Genomic DNA, 16121 nt, shown 5'->3' with positions numbered 1-16121 from the left:
ACTTCAGACAATACTACAAAACTACAGTAATAAAGACAGTGTGGCACTTGCACAAAAACAGACATATGGCAGTTCCATTATGGCTTACTGGGTTAATAACCTAACCTAGTGTCTATGAGGATGGGGCTTAGATCCCTGGCCTTGCTCAGTGGGTTAGGTATCCAGCGTTGCCACAAGCTGAGGCATAGGTCTCAGATGTGGCACAGATCCAGTGCTGCTGTGGTGTAGGCCTGCAGCAATAGCTCTTTTTACCCCTAGCCTGGGAACTTCCATATGCTGCAGGTGCAACCATAAAAAGAAAAAAAAAAAAAGCAGACATATGGATCAACACAATAAAATAGGGAACCCAGAAATAAACCCACACATCTACAGTCAATTAATCTTCAACAAAGGAGGCAAGAATATAAAATGTAGAAAAGACAGTCTCTTCAGCAAGTGGTGCTGGGAAAATTGGACAGCTGCATGTAAATCAATGAAATTAGAACATACCCTTATATCATGCAAAAAAAAATAAACTCAAAATGTCTTAAAGACTTAAACATTAGACATGACACCATAAAACTCCTAAAAGAGAATACAGGCAAAACATTCTCTGTCCTAAATCATATGCTGTTTTATTAGGTAAGGCCTCCCAAGCAAAAGAAATAAAAACAAAAATAAACAAATGGGACCTAATCATATGTGCACCCCTATGTTCCCAGCAGCACTATCTACAACAATCAAGACATGAAAACAACATAAATGCCCATGGACAGATGAATGGATAAAGAAGATGTGGTACATATACACAATGGAATACTGCTCAGCCATTAAAAAAAAATGCCATTTGAAGCAACATGGATGCTTATAGAGACTGTCCTACTAAGTAAGTCAGAAAGAGAAAGACAAACCCCAAATGATATCACTTATATATCAAATCTATAATATGGCACAAATGAATCTACAATTCAAAAAGAGACTCACACACCTGAAAACAGACTTCTGTTTGCCAACGGGGAGGATGGAGGGAGTGAAATGGACTGGGAGCTTGGGTTAGTAGATGTAAACTATTTCATTTAGAATGGATAAACAACTAGGTCTTAGTGTATAGTGCAGGGAACTATATTTAATCTCCTGAGATAGACTGTGACATAAAAGAATACAGAAAAAAGAATGTGTGTGTGTGTGTGTGTGTGTGTGTGTGTGTGTGTGCATATGTATGTGTGTATACATATTACTGAGTTACTTTGCTGTACATCACACACACTGGCACAACAATGTAAATCAACTATCCTTTAATTTGAAAAATGATAAAAAAAATAAATCATCCCAAAACAGAATGAGTACCAATAATTTTCTAAATATTACAACAATAGTTTCTACCTAGAGGCTTCCATAATGCCAGGATTTGGAGAAATTATCAGACACTCTAATAAGCTTTTTAAAAGAAATTCCAATAAACCAATATTTGGGCAAGATCTCTGCTACCTTATCCCATTCTTTTGGGTTGTACCTTTGGCTTAAGACATCATCGATATTTAATGCAACAATACCTTATTTATTTTTCTTGACTTTAGAGTTAGAGACCTTAAAAATCACCACCAAGTTGTTCAAAGTTGGACAAGTTCATTAACCATTTCAAGCCTAAAAAAAAAATGGAGATAATACCACCTTCCTCACTGGATTATTATTAGCATTAAATGAGTCAATTCATGTAAAGAGCTTATCATAGTACAACACAATGGTGAAAGCAGTAAACTCTCAGTAAATGCTAAGAAAAATAATTCCAAAGTTTTGTTCTACTTTCTCTCCTGTAGCACATCAAAACCAGAAATCATATGTGATAATGCTGGAAGCCAGAGACTACCTCCAATCAGAAAGCTACATTTTTTAAGCTACATATGGATCTAGTTCAACTAGAGTTTCCTGAATGAATGTGAGCCTCTTCCAAGCACATCCAATGCAGCACAATCATTGGCACCCAAAACAAAGCCTGTGCTCTGAAAAGCCACACATGATAGAAATTAGGCTACCTGTACTGAAAGTGCATGTAAAAGTATTTAAGAGAGAAAGAGAATGATGTAACAGGAAAGGAATTTAGGCACTGTCTCTTTAGTATAATCAAAATGTAGCTTGTTGATTCCCTTTCAAAAATATCCCCAGAGTTAAATATAATACTATTGTGTTCATTAACAGAACAGGTTTCTTATGCACTGTGCCTGGTTAATGTGGCACACGATTCTTCCTTGGATGTCTTGAGTATTTCCCCCTTAAAAGTTAGAAACGGACACTCCTCAGCCAATACTAAGCTGCTCAGTAAGCTCTTTCTGTATGCTCTGCTGCATCTAGGGCCAAGGGCATTTCTGAATAATCAAGTTTAAATTTAAATAATGATCAGATGCCCTTAGAAACCTCCTGACAGACAGCAGACTCAACAAAGAAACTGAGATTTTTCATTACTGTACTCATTCTGCGCCATTTTAGGCGTGTTGTAGAACAGTGAAACTGCAAAATAAATTCTCTTTTCAACCTTTGCATTGCATCAGGTAAAGTATGTTTTTGAAATGAATCATCTATTATGGACCAAATATTTCTGCATACAGCATCCTTGTAACTTAGAAGTTATCAGATGTTTTTAAAAATCAATGAAATTGTTTTAGCATGATTTAATGTTTAATTTTAGTTTACTTTTCTACATAGCCTATTCAGTTTTAAACTCTACATTACAGGAGTTCCGTTGTGGCTCAGCGGAAACGAACCTGGCTGGCATCCATAAGAATGAAGGTTTTGATCCATAGCCCCACTCAGTGAATTAAGGATCTGGTATTACTGTGAGCCATGGTGTAGGTTGCAGACACAGCTGGGATCTAGTGTCACTGTGGCTGTGGCATAGGCAGGCAGCTCCAATTTGACCCCTAGCCTGGGAACTTCCATGTGCTGCAGGTGCAGCCCCAAAAAATACAGGGGAAAAAAAACTAAACTCTACGTTACATATAATTTTTAGCATCTGTAAGCTAAAATTCTTATTTATTCGTTTTGGGAATAGAATAATTACCATTATCCACTTAAGAGATACTTGAAAAATTCAATATTTTTCTATCATCAAGTTTCCACTCTTACAGTCAGAGTTAAGATATTTTCTTTCCAGGAATACTGATGGGGTGGAGTAGGAAATATTCAGAGAGAGAAAAGCCTACGTTATTACAGGATTTAGTGCAAGAGGTAGAAAATCAAATTTATTACCAAAGAAAGGAAAAAGTAAGTACCTTACGTCAGCATCTAAAAAAAGACACATAGGGCAGTAGGGGTATCTAATAAGTGTTGGACTCTGCGTTAAATATTTCACAAACATAACTCAATTTATTCCTCTAGATAGCTTAAAAATGTATTCATGTCACTTTTACAAAAGAGGAAACTAAGTTTGGGAGGTTAAATAACTTGAATAAAGTTAGACCGTTGATAAGGCACAGAGCTGGGACTTCAATCAAAGTCAACCCTAGACATGAATAGTGTCATGCACCAAAATGTGTCCCCCTAAATTCAAATCGAAGCTCAAAGTGACTGTATTTTGTAGATATGAGGGCCTTTATAGAGGTAATCAAGGTTAAATGAGGCCACGAAGGGTGGGTCCTAATCCAGTAGGACCGGTGTCCTTATAAGTAAAGGAAGAGACCTTAGGGATGTGCACACACAGAAAAGGGAAGGACACACACAGAGAAGTAGCAGCCAGACGCCTGCAGGCCGAGCACCGTGGTCTCAGGAGAAACCAATCCTTCTAGCACCTTGATCTTAGATTTCTAATCGCCAGTACTTTGAGAAAATAAATTTCTGTTGTTTGAGCCACTCGGTCTGTAGCAATTTTTTATGGCAGCCAGAGCAGACTGATACAGATATGAACTTTATGAAGATTTTCTTTCTATATTGTTTGTTCTGTAGGTCTCTTCTTAATAATCTACCATGGAAGCTAGTGTTAGGTGCCATGCATGCAAGACTATGGGTATATGTATCTTCAGGGTCTTATTTTTGTAAAGGGAATAAATTAATGAATGAGAACAAATTCATTCTATAAGTGCTTTACGATAGCTAAAAGAAAGGCAAAATGGATATAAAGATCCCTCTCCCATTTAGGACCTTAATACATACACAATCTAGTAAAGAATCCTTCTCTTTCCTTCAATTAGAGCTAGATCTGAGCTCTCATTTGCTAGCAATGGTTTCCTCCTTTCCCTGGCTTGACATCCAACAACACCTGGAATTCCCTAGAGCTCCAGACTTCTGCTCTCATGTTCACTCCTGCCCCTCATAGAAACTTCTCTCCCTATAATTATTTGCCCAACATAGAAAGATTATTTGTCTAAGTCTTGGTCAACCAGATCCCAAAGTATGTCATATTTATCACCAAGGAGAATAATAAAACATATTTCATGAATCACCTCTACTTAACAGAAATAAACTGAGGCATAGAAAAAATGACTTGTCCTTTCATGGTCATATAGGAAGGGTCTGGTCATGCAAACTGTGGTCTATGGGTCAGCAGCATGGACATCATATGGGTGTTTGTGAAAAATGCAGAATCTCAGGCCCCATCCAGTTCTGCTGAATCAGAATTTACACTTCAGAGTCAGAGAAACACTTTTGATGTTGTAACAGTGAGGAGATTTGAATCTGAATTTCTAATTTATAAATCAAGCTTCTTTGCCCATGTGTTTCATCACAGGGGCTTCTAAAAGCAATGCCCGCCCCCTCTTACCAGTCTCCCTATAGTGCCATGACTGTAATGGTAGAACATCAGTGGGGTAGGTGCATCACATGAGACCTCAGGGTCTCACAGCTTTAAAGAAGCTTTTAAATCACACCCTTCAAACAGCAGCCTATTTATTCTCTGAAAAACCAGAACTAATGAGGGCCACCCATCAAAGTTGGGAAGTAGCCATCCTCTACACTGAGCTGTGGATACAGATGTACCTTACATCATTACATTTCATCTTCACAATAATGCAATGATAAAGGCTTCAGGATCCCTATTTTACATAAGAGGAAAATGAGCCTCACACATATGAAATAATCATTAACAGAGATTTTACATTGCTGGTAAAATTCTCTGACTCTAGGGCTGGGCAGAAGGACCCATTCCCTAAAGTCATAAAACCAGTCAAGGATAGTTCTGCAGTCACTTAGGTAGTTAACACTTCAGAACCTCTTCAGAGCCCTCTATAACTCTGAGTGACTATCACAATTTTCCTCCTATAGGATAACGATGAGAGACATACTTCTGAGCTGAGGACCTATGGCATCCTTTATTGTACTCTTCTTTAGTTGGCTCTGCAGCCTGTAACAATGGGTGTTCTCCCTTCTTTCATGTGATACAATATGCCAGCTCTTTGAATATGTATATTCATTTCATGTTAGATGTTCTGATGAAACCCTGAGACCTTTGAAATGGAACTGGGATGGATTTATGATGGCAATGGGTGCGTGAACCCACATACTTTCTCTCTTTTGTTCAACACTGGGAAGAACACATGAATGACAGCCCATTCCCTTGGGATCACTTGTAGGTTATAATGCCCACACCTTAGCTTCTTTAGTCATGGTGAGATGAAAAAGAAAGAGAGCAGCTACAGAGAAGACCTTCAGATTCCAAGTAAAACCATGGATATGATGAATGAATACTGTGACCAATATTCCATATGGAAAGAAGGGTGAACTATTAATGCAGCAGCTGGAGGAGACAAGGGGCAGTCCATGTACATTAATGCTCTACTACAAATCCCCTCCCAGGATGATTGACTGCTTTCTGGCAGCTCTACTGACCTTACATTTGCAATTTCTAGACACTCTTCATCTTCAGAAAAATATCCCTTTGCTATTTACATGCCAGCAACAAGAATAAGTAGAGTAACATGTTTGTGGTGGCAAAGTGCTACATCTTGAGACTCAAAAGGTCTTTAGTTAAGATACTGGTGGAATCAAGGATTGACAAATAATATATGGATTCCTGTGGGTTACGTGGTCAGTCAAGGAATGTGAGAGTTCCCATTGTTGCTATTCACAGCTGCAGTGACCTGCTGATCAGTCCTATCAAGACTGAGTTAGAGACAGCCAAGTAATGTCATTTCAGTATTTTCCTACTGCTTCTTTATTTAATATGATGTTCATGTGTAAAGGGTGTACTGATCTTTACATAATATGTATATGCTGATCTTTTTATACACTAAACAATGCAGGTTAGAGCCCCTTTTCTAGCAAGAACAGCTTAATAAAATTAGCTCTGACTCAGTCAGTGTGTGAAATGAGATTCTCTCTAGCCCATTCCAGAGGTTTGCTCCAAGGGCAAAGATTTTTCCAGTGTTCTAGTGAGGGCTGAAATGTTGTATACAGCTACATAATTTTTTACCCCAAATTAATGATGTCTGAGTTCATGGATTTAATACTTTATAGGAATTTCAATAAAAAAGAGAATGTTCTTGGCAAAAGAAACAATTGTGCTTTTCTTATGGTTAGGGTTATTCTCATCTGGGAAAGGAGTGCTGACAATCATATGAGGCTGAAATTATGGTGAGTGGTGTGTGTGCAGAACTGTGGTTAAGAGCTTGGGAGATTTCTACTTCACCACCTACTAATTGCATGACTTGAACAAGTTACTCTGCTCTGAGCCTCTGTTCCCTTTTCTGTAGGATAAGAAGCCTCAGTTATACAGTTAGTAGTAAGTCTTCTAGGATTGTAAGGATTAAAAGAGGTGAAATAGGTTATCGTTAGAAGCTACATGTAGAGGGAGTTCGCGTTGTGACCCAGCAGGTTAAGAACCCAAATAGTATCCATGAGGATGTGGGTTTGATCCCTGGCCCCATTCAGTGGATTAAGGATCCAGCATTGCCTCAAGCTGTGGTGTAAGTCACAGATGCAGCTTGGATCAGGCATTGCTGTAGCTGTGGTATAGGCCGGCAGCTTCAGCTCAGATTCAGTCCCTAGCCTGGGAACTTCAATATGCCACAGGTGCAGCTGCATAAAGAAAAAAAAAAAGGAGTTCCCATCAGGGCTCAGCGGAAATGAATCTGACTAGCATCCATGAGGACTCAGATTTAATTCCTGGCCTCACTCAGTGGGTTAAGGATCTGGTGTTGCCACGAGTTGTGGTTTAGGTCACAAATGCGGCTTGGATCCCAAGTTGCTGTGGCCGTAGTGTAGGGCAGTGGCTATAGCTCCAATTCAGCCCCTAGCCTGGGAACCTTCATATGCCGCGGGTGTGGCCCTAAAAAGACAAAGAAAGAAAGAAAAAATGAATGAATGAATGAATGAAAGAGAGAGAGAGAGAAAGAAAGGAAGGAAGGAAGGAAGGAGGGAAGAAAAATGTAGAGAATAGCTAGTCTCTGATGTGAGGCTGTGCATCATCTCAGTTCTGTGAGAGCCGACGGGGTACATTTTAAAGGGTTTTCTATGGCCCTGCCTAGGCTATGGAACCTTACTGTAGTGACAGATAATCCCATCACTAAAGTCAATCCTCTGAATATCATTAGTGCCAAAGTTATGGATTATTATTTTACTTATACGTTATAGTCCTAAATAGCTGACTTTTTTTATTGACTCACCTCATTTAATAATGAATATACTGAAGATCAGAAACTGTGAGTTAATAGTAAGAAGCAGCCCTGGAATTCAGACTCCAGCCTTTGTGTTCCCTGCATTTTACAAACACGTGACACAGGATTAGCTGTGAAGAAATCAAGAAGCCACCCTCCTTTGCTCTGTGAACTAACCCAAAGGGATCAATAAATAAGTTAAACTGAATTTTGCAGCTCAGGTATAACTCATTGGGCACCAGCCAGAGACAAAAGATGCTACAAGATAACAGGATCATTCAAAAAGTCACTAGAAAACACATGAAAGGCACTGGTGTCAAATTTGTCAATTTACATAGGAAACTATTTAAAAAAAAAAAAAGTCACTAGGGACCGGGAACACCAAAGCACATAATGCTAAGACCTGGAACCACCCAGATGTCTCATAGCCTAGGTCTTGAGTTTCAGACCTTGAATATTTGAATAACTGCCTTCACTTTCAAGCTCCTGCAAGGTCAGATCTCAGGATCTCAGGTTGTACCTGTAAATCCAGCTTGCCTGTCTTTCCACCACTACACTTCAAGCCAGGAGTCAAAAAGGAGGCTCAGAGCTCTGGGTGTTCTGGATGTAACAACCCTTCGCCCAGCTATCACATCTTCACAGGCAGGTATGAGGATGGGGACTCAGAACTGTAAGCAGTCTTAACAAGCCCCCTCCCCGCTCCTTGGACTATCACTTTGTCTTGGGCCCTCAATACGGATATTACTATTACCTGTAACCTCTTAGTCACCATAAGAAGCCAGGACTTCCAGGCCATCCCTCACCCATCGTTTCTAATATCCAAAACAAATCACTTCCCATTAATCACCAGTTCTGTGCCTCAGCCCCAACAGACTCCAAAACCTTTCCTTTGCTTTCTTTAATCCATAACATCCATGATTACACTCACATATTTAAACTAATGTGTACTGGTTTATCTGTCTCTGCCACTAGAATATAGGTACCATTATGTTAGATTTTTTGGTTTGTTTCATTCTGTTCCATGCTGTACCTGCAGTTCCTGGCACTTCTAAGCATTCTGACAACAGAAGACTTTTAATAGCTTTATTATATTCATTTTTTACTTTAAACAAGAAAGTGAAAATGAAATTTCCAAATACATCCTGCAGTGTTTAGCCATAATGTCAAAGCAATTGAAAGAATTTAATCAGAGATGGGAAGCTACGTTTAAGTGAATTAAGGAGGAAGTTAAGGTTTTCATTTATAATTTTCCTCTTCTCTGCAGTGGACATCAGACACTTAAAGGGTCTATAAAATTTTACAGTTGCAGTAAACACAGATATATCTATCTCTTTGGGGTGTGTTGTCTACTTCTCTGTGACTATTATTGAGTATACACAATTAGCATAATCTATGCAATACTAGAAGTTTCCTTTGTTGTTTAGAAAGAATTCCCTGGCTTGCATGATATTTTGTATTATAATTTCCAAGTCTGGGGCAATATGATCTTTTTGTGGAATCCACAGCACAAAACAAAATTCTCAAAACAATTTCATTAAGGCCACTTATCTGCTTTACTTTTTACAGGTGCCCTGGGGTGTTCCTGCTAGTATCATGTGCATCAAGATTAAAACTAATGAAAATCCACATATATTTAGAAAGCGAGATGGGGAAAAAAGAGATTCCAGATCAGGGTGGATCCTCTTATTGTGCTGGAGGGAACAGGATTGTGATGCATCTTTGATAGCAGCAGAGGGGGAAATGAAATACTGATTGCGAGCTAGGTTTGTGCTGACCATTAATACGAGTGAAATCAACACCATCCTGATTACTCCATGTGAGAAACAGATGCCATCCCCGTCCTCTTCTCTTTCTGCAGATGTAACGAAAGGCTTCGTGCCTGCTTGGGATAACTGGGTGGGAATAACACATGATGATAAGAGGACAGGGTCCCTGAAACATTATCAAAATTTCAGGAACGTCCAAATTTTGGCATAAGCATTAGGTTTTGGCTTTGTTTTTTCTGAGGAAAACAAAATCCCTACTAACTGACAACCACTTAGTGCATTGGTCAAAAATATAGTGTGTTATAAGAACCTAAACAGTTAATGCCTGGATGCCTCCCCCAACTCCACTCTCACAACCCACTCCACACACACACACATAAACACGCACACTCCTAATTGTTCTTGAAGATTTATCTTACAAATGTTCGAGTAACCCCCACACTCCTTTCTTTTCTGTTCTAGAAGCTCCCTCCTCTGTGCTCCCACAGCACAACACTTTTCCAAATCAGCCCAATGGAAACTCTATGAACAATGAGAAAAACAGTCTTTTCTCTTTAGTCGTTGCAGTCCTGCTCCTTGTCTAATCACTGGCAACAAGATTTATTTTTCTTGCTCTTCTCTTATGATGGCACATGCTACACCTTCAAAAATACTGATTTTTTTTTGTTTCAAGGACCACTGTAAATAGCAGGAGAAAAATGTATTCATCAGACCTTTCTGTTACACTGAATTTAACTAATGTCTATAGATTTGGTCATAAAACAAAACATTCCCTGATATTACAATAAAATAGAGAAGGGCAGAGTAGTCTTTGAAAGGATTGGCACTGGAACTTTTTTATTGTCATTGGAAAGGATAAATATGGAGGGTCAATGTAGTATAATAAGTGGGAAAGTAATAGAAAGGTATAAATGCACTGCAAAAGACTGAATTTTCTTCTGAACATGTACTGTGTATGTACATATTTATATACATATAAACTTAATATATCAGAGAGAGCACTTACATTTTTAATTTGACAGAATGAAAGAAAATTTGATGCATTTCATCCAAACCTGTCTTCTTTCTAGGGAGTACAGTTAGTAAATATAACTAAAATGTCTGCTGAATACCTCTGAGCACTTGAAATGAGGTTTAAATTACCTCCACACAATCACCTCATCCTTCTCCCCATCTCTCCCTCCCAAAATCACAAAAAATGGCATCCATAACCCTCAAAGGGTGTCAGATCTAGGTATAATAAAATAGAAGATGATGGAGTAAAAATCTGTAATAAAAAGCCAGTTTGATGTTCACAGGTTGACCAAATTCCTGACGGAGAAGGTGCCTTGATTAAACCTCCCAGAGCCTCATTTTTGCCACATCTTTGACCAGTTAGGCAGTCCAGATTCTGTGCCTGCTCTGCAATTCCTCATTTCTCCTAAGGAATTGCCTCTTCCACAGCTCCTCCTCCTCCAATCAAGGGTCTGACACTGCCCATTGACCACGTTTATTTTTCTGCCTTTTGGCACTAGGCGCTTGTCTGTTGTAGGATAAAAGTAGAATTCTCTGCTGTCTGCAAGGCTTTCCCCAGGGAACAGAGCATGAAACCCAAACTTATATATAAAATCATATCCTGTTTGCAAACATCATATTCCCTTTGCTTCTCACTAATCTGGTCCTGTAAACCCCAGCACAGCTTGAGAGCCCATTTCTCATCTAAACAAATGCCATAAGCCCCTTTATACTTTTACAACCATGTCAAAAAATAATATTGCCTGCCAATAGTGATGTGATTGGAGTTGCCTCCTCCGAGCCATAAAAGAAGTGCAGAGTCTGTTATCAATTTCTCTAAGTGTATCAGGGGAATTATGGGTCGATTCAGTTCCAAGTTATAAATGACAACTCAAAAGCCGCAGAAGCGTTTGAAGCTGGGAGCTGATGACGACATTATCATAAAAGCCTGCTCGTCCTTGCTTTTGTGGGTTTTTTTGTGGCCTATCAAGTGAAGAGGGAAAAATAAGGCTGAGAAATGACTTCAAGATTTCTTCACACAGCAGCAGGTCAGATGGTCAGGAAAATGATCACTATTTTTAGTGATATACCCTGAGGAGTGAAAACTAAAGTGGTCCTGCACTGGCTTTTGTTTCCCAAGTCCCTTAATTATCTGTTTCACTATATGACGACCAAGGCCTGGGATTTGGTAAAATGCTCTTTTCAATTGGTGCATTTTCTTGTGGTGCAATCACACAGTAATCAGAAATGAGTCATGCCATAGTAACTAAACAAAATGAGAACCAAACACAAAGGAATATGGAAACCTTGAGATTATTGCTCAAATTGCAGTTCTAGAGAACACACTTTAAAGTACCTTAAACACCATTCACCCACTGAACTATCTGAGTAACACTGTTGAATTACCACATGCAATCTTAGGGGAAAATTTAATAAGAAGTAGAGATTTCTCTTAAATTTCATAATGTCCCAGGTAGACCCCTCAAAAGCCAACTGATCCATCAGCATTCAGTAGGTATAAATTAAACCTATCTAGTAGGAAGGTATATGTGCTAGGTAACGGGGTTTATCTTAACAATTGGAGAGCATTAAATGTTTTGGAATTTAAACCAATGTGTTCATCTTAGATAATACGATCCAGAAGAGTGCCTCAAGACAAAAGCAATTTCTGGAGTTCCTGTCGTGGCTCAGTGGTTAACGAAACCGACTAGGAACCATGAGGTTTCGGGTTCGATCCCTGTCCTTGTTCAGTGGGTTAAGGATCCAGCGTTGCTGTGAGATGTGGTATGGGTCGCAGACGCGGCTCGGATCCTGCGTTGCTGTGGCTCTGGCGTCTGCCAGTGGCTACAGCTCCGATTAGACCCCTAGCCTCGGAACCGCCATATGCCATGGGAGCGGCTCAAGAAAAAGGCAAAAAGACCAAAAAAAAAAAAAAAGACAAAGGCAATTTCAGTGGTTTCCAAGCTTGTTGGGGTGCCCCATATTGCCAGGCTGGTCACTCCAAGTTCAAATAAGATATCTTTTGTATACTTAATATGTTTTGGGGTATCCTGGAGATAAAAAATTTAGAATGATACTAATCCACAGGACCTAGAGTTTCTCTTAGGACTTATAGCAAAACCCAAGATCTTAGGGGTCAAGAGGGTTCCTAAATGGCTAAGAACATTATTTGGTTCATTAAAAAACCAAAAATGCTGAATCAAGCTCGTTCCAGAGCATCCATAAGTGTGGGTATATACACACGCTCACCTAGATCTACATAAACACCACCAGAAGACCTATAGGCCAATTTGATCAATGGAGGTGCCTCTCTCCAGCCTTCCCAGAAGTGATGGAATGAAGTTAATCCAGTCTTACACCTCTTGCCTCTGCTTGCTCAAGCTTGATGTATCCACCACCAATGCTGCTATGATTCTGATTAGCCCACTGCTATTCTATGATGCCCACTATGCCAGAAGCAGCAGTCACTATTCCTTGGGCACTTGTCAAGGGCAGTTCTGGCTAAAGAATCCAAAGTTTTCCTTGGTTTGGGTTTAGTGCAGTTGAGTGTATGTACTTTGTGTTCAGGGGATAGTAAGTTACAGAAATAGCAGAGGTCACTCTTGGGAAGTGGATCCTAGGGAACTGTTCTCATTTCAACTCTGGCCCACAAATGTACTTGCAAATGAGTGGGGGTTTGATGACCACCACTCTTTTAACATCTTTGATTTTCTCCCCATCACCATAACCACTAAGCAGCCATTAGCTTTGTTTCATCCTTTGCCTCATGTACAGTAATCAGCCATTTTCTTAAAATGGCCACTTGGGATGTTAGAAAATAAGTACAAAAGCCAATGAAACTCACTTTAAAAGTCAGTTTGGTCTCCGCCTTCTAGGATGATTTTGCAAGTTCTGGGCTTTACAGGTTTGCTTCAAAAGGAGCAAGGATTAATGTGGGATGGTGATTGTCCTGGGAGTCAAAATCGAAGCTCACTGGTGAGCTGCCACAAAGGGGACCACACTATGTTAGCCACACAGCTGCACTGCTAGGCTCTCGGGGCTGGGCTAGACTGTGGAAATGAAAGTCTTGGAAGGACCTAATATGCTCTTCTGGAACTCCTCCATGTAGACATGCATGTCAACCTCATACCTGCAGCCTTTCATCCTTTAAAATGTAATTTCAGGAAAATAACCTCACTTCTCTAAGCACTCGGGTCCTAACCTGCAAAATGGTGTTACTTATAATGACTATTTTATAAAGTTGCTAAGAATCTCACTTGTATGTTGGTAAACTGTAAAGCCCACATTGATACTGGTTGTAGTTGCAATTATTATTTATAGAAGGCAGAGTCACATGTGAAAGATGCTCATCAGCATCACTAAAATTATAGAATTAGCTGAGGGTGTATGAGATTTCCCTGCATAAAATTTAGTTATAGTAAAATATTGGCTAAAACATATACAGGACTAGTTTTGTTCTTTCCTTTGCAAATTTGAAAAGCCTAATTGACTTAAATTCCTTAGTCTTTGGAAACCTGATCTGAAATTATTTTGACTTAATGTAATCTTAGCACTTCGTGCTAAAGGATGGTGGTTTGTTGCCTTTAAGGGTTAACTTTAAATAGACTGCAGGTTATAGGGTACATTCTAATCATCCACAAAAATGTAGACATTTTTCTTCACATGTCGCTGGATTCAAACAAATTTGTCCTTGAAATATGGTATAAATATTCTCCGTCAAAAAGGCTTTGTTAATTATTGAAGACACAAATGGTCTTGGGGGTTCACAAACAAAATGTCCTACAATGCAAAGTGCTTTGTGAAATTTATGTCATTTTCATCAGGAATACAATGTATGCACATAGGGCGACTCTACTGAAAAGTGAAATCTGCTGTAAAGCTATGTAAACCCTCTCATAGTACCTTTTCTCTAGCTACATAAAAATCTAGCGAAGCAGCTTCACATGGGACACTACAGTTAGTTTATTTGCTATTTTCGCTGTCTTGAAATTCTTAGCAATTTTCGAAGAGGGGATTTTAATTTGGCATTGAGCCCTACAATATTATGTGGCCAGTCCTGAATTCCAGCATAACTTTTAATGATAAACAGCCTTAAAAATAACTGACCAGATAAATCAAAGCATATATTTTTGGAAGCTAATGTTATTTAAAAGCAATAAACAAACTCATACTTACCCCAAGTCCACCACAAGGTAATGAAGAAAAAAACTTTTGAGAGGAGTCACCTACACAGTAAGAAGACATGAAAAATATATATAAATTGGGAATGTCATTATAGTTTTAAAAATTCTTGGTGTTTTTAATAAACGTGATTATGTCACATGATTTATTAACTGAATCAAATGGAAACTAATCAAATTTTAGACAGTTAAGAACAAAGAAAACTGATACAAATATTATTAGATGTAGAATCTATTATCCCACATGAACAAACCCCTAGCTATGAAATTTGAGTCTCAAGAGTTTTTCAACTGCCCTACACATCATATATCATAGTATTTTTATTTATAACTTAATATAAAATATTCAGCTATTCACTAAGATATCCCTCTAATGTGATGCTTTAAACTACAAGGTTTATGAAACACACTGTCATCTTCTAAATATTTCAAATGTTAAAACATTTGTCTAGTATACAGACTTATCCTTGAATTCTACTTTGGATACAGCTAAGACAAAATTTATTACAAGCCTAATAATCACAAATTTTTCCTTTATAAATTTTTAAACTTTTAAATTATAGATGATTTACAATGTTGTACCCATTTCTTCTGTACAGCAAAGTGATACAGTTATACATAAACCCAGAGACTGGATATTGTTCCACATGCTATACAGTAGCATCTTGCTGTTTATCCATTCTAAATGTAATAGTTTGCATCTACTAACCCCAAACTCCCAGTCCATCCCACCTCCTTCCAGCTTCCCCAAGGCAACCACAAGTCTGTCCTCTGTGTCCAACATTCACAATTTTTTATATATAAACATATATTTATATGTCAAACGCTTACTTGTGACATCTCTTGGAACTGAGATTTCATGGAACTTTTAATCATTTTTGTTTACCTGTGCCTTCATTCTCTACATTATCTACTACATATATAAATAAAACAAAAATATCTACTCCTAAACCCACAAGACTAAAATCTGTCTTGCAAAGTATTTAAAGGAAAGGCAGTGGGCATTTCTATATCACAGCCAAATAGCTCAAAGTGACTCATATGGGTTACTCAGGAGATTAGTGGTAGAATCAGATACAAACTTCCATTTCACTTATCCTAATTCATTTGTTCTACTGATGATCAATGAAATAAATAATGAAAATTGAAAACAGGCTGTGATGGAATTCACATGTCATGTCAGTAAACTCTAAATAGATTTCACTGTCACAGAAAGAAAGTTTATTTTGAAAACAATAAATCATATGAGTTGATTTTTTAAATGCAATTGCTAACAGATGAAAAATGATAAAGAAAAATACATGTGCAAATGAAAAAATATCTCATATATAAGGATCTTCATGGAAAAGAAATGTCAATAGAAAAAAATAAACAAATCATGGGAAAATATCAAAACTGGATAGTGACATCAGCAAAAGATACATAATCTTATGGATAGCATGGTGAGGGGTAAAGTTTTCTTAAGTTGCTCCTCATAACAAAGATATTTCTGTATCACTAAATAATTTGCAAAGATGTATTCATATGTCATACACAAAATTAAAATACATAATAATTTATATTTTAATGTCTGAACTTCATTGCAGTCAGTGAAAAGGGTTAAAGATAATATTACAATGTAA

At 38.2% G+C, this 16121-nt stretch overlaps 1 protein-coding gene across 13 annotated transcripts in view; it reads right to left on the bottom strand.

The window, feature by feature from the left end:
• Window positions 1–16121, bottom strand: part of HDAC9 (histone deacetylase 9) — a 959143-nt gene that overhangs the window by 226620 nt on the left and 716402 nt on the right. For all 13 annotated transcript variants that reach the window (XM_047752014.1, XM_047752015.1, XM_047752022.1 and 10 more), the window contains one exon: window positions 14495–14544. In XM_047752014.1, coding sequence (XP_047607970.1) covers window positions 14495–14544 — 50 coding nt within the window. The remainder of the gene's footprint in view (window positions 1–14494; window positions 14545–16121) is intronic.

Source organism: Phacochoerus africanus, chromosome 11, assembly GCF_016906955.1.
Source record: "Phacochoerus africanus isolate WHEZ1 chromosome 11, ROS_Pafr_v1, whole genome shotgun sequence".
Classification (NCBI taxonomy): Eukaryota; Metazoa; Chordata; class Mammalia; order Artiodactyla; family Suidae; genus Phacochoerus; species Phacochoerus africanus.
The sequence above is the reverse complement of the archived record's forward strand: the minus strand, read 5'-3'. Positions and strand labels throughout refer to the sequence as shown.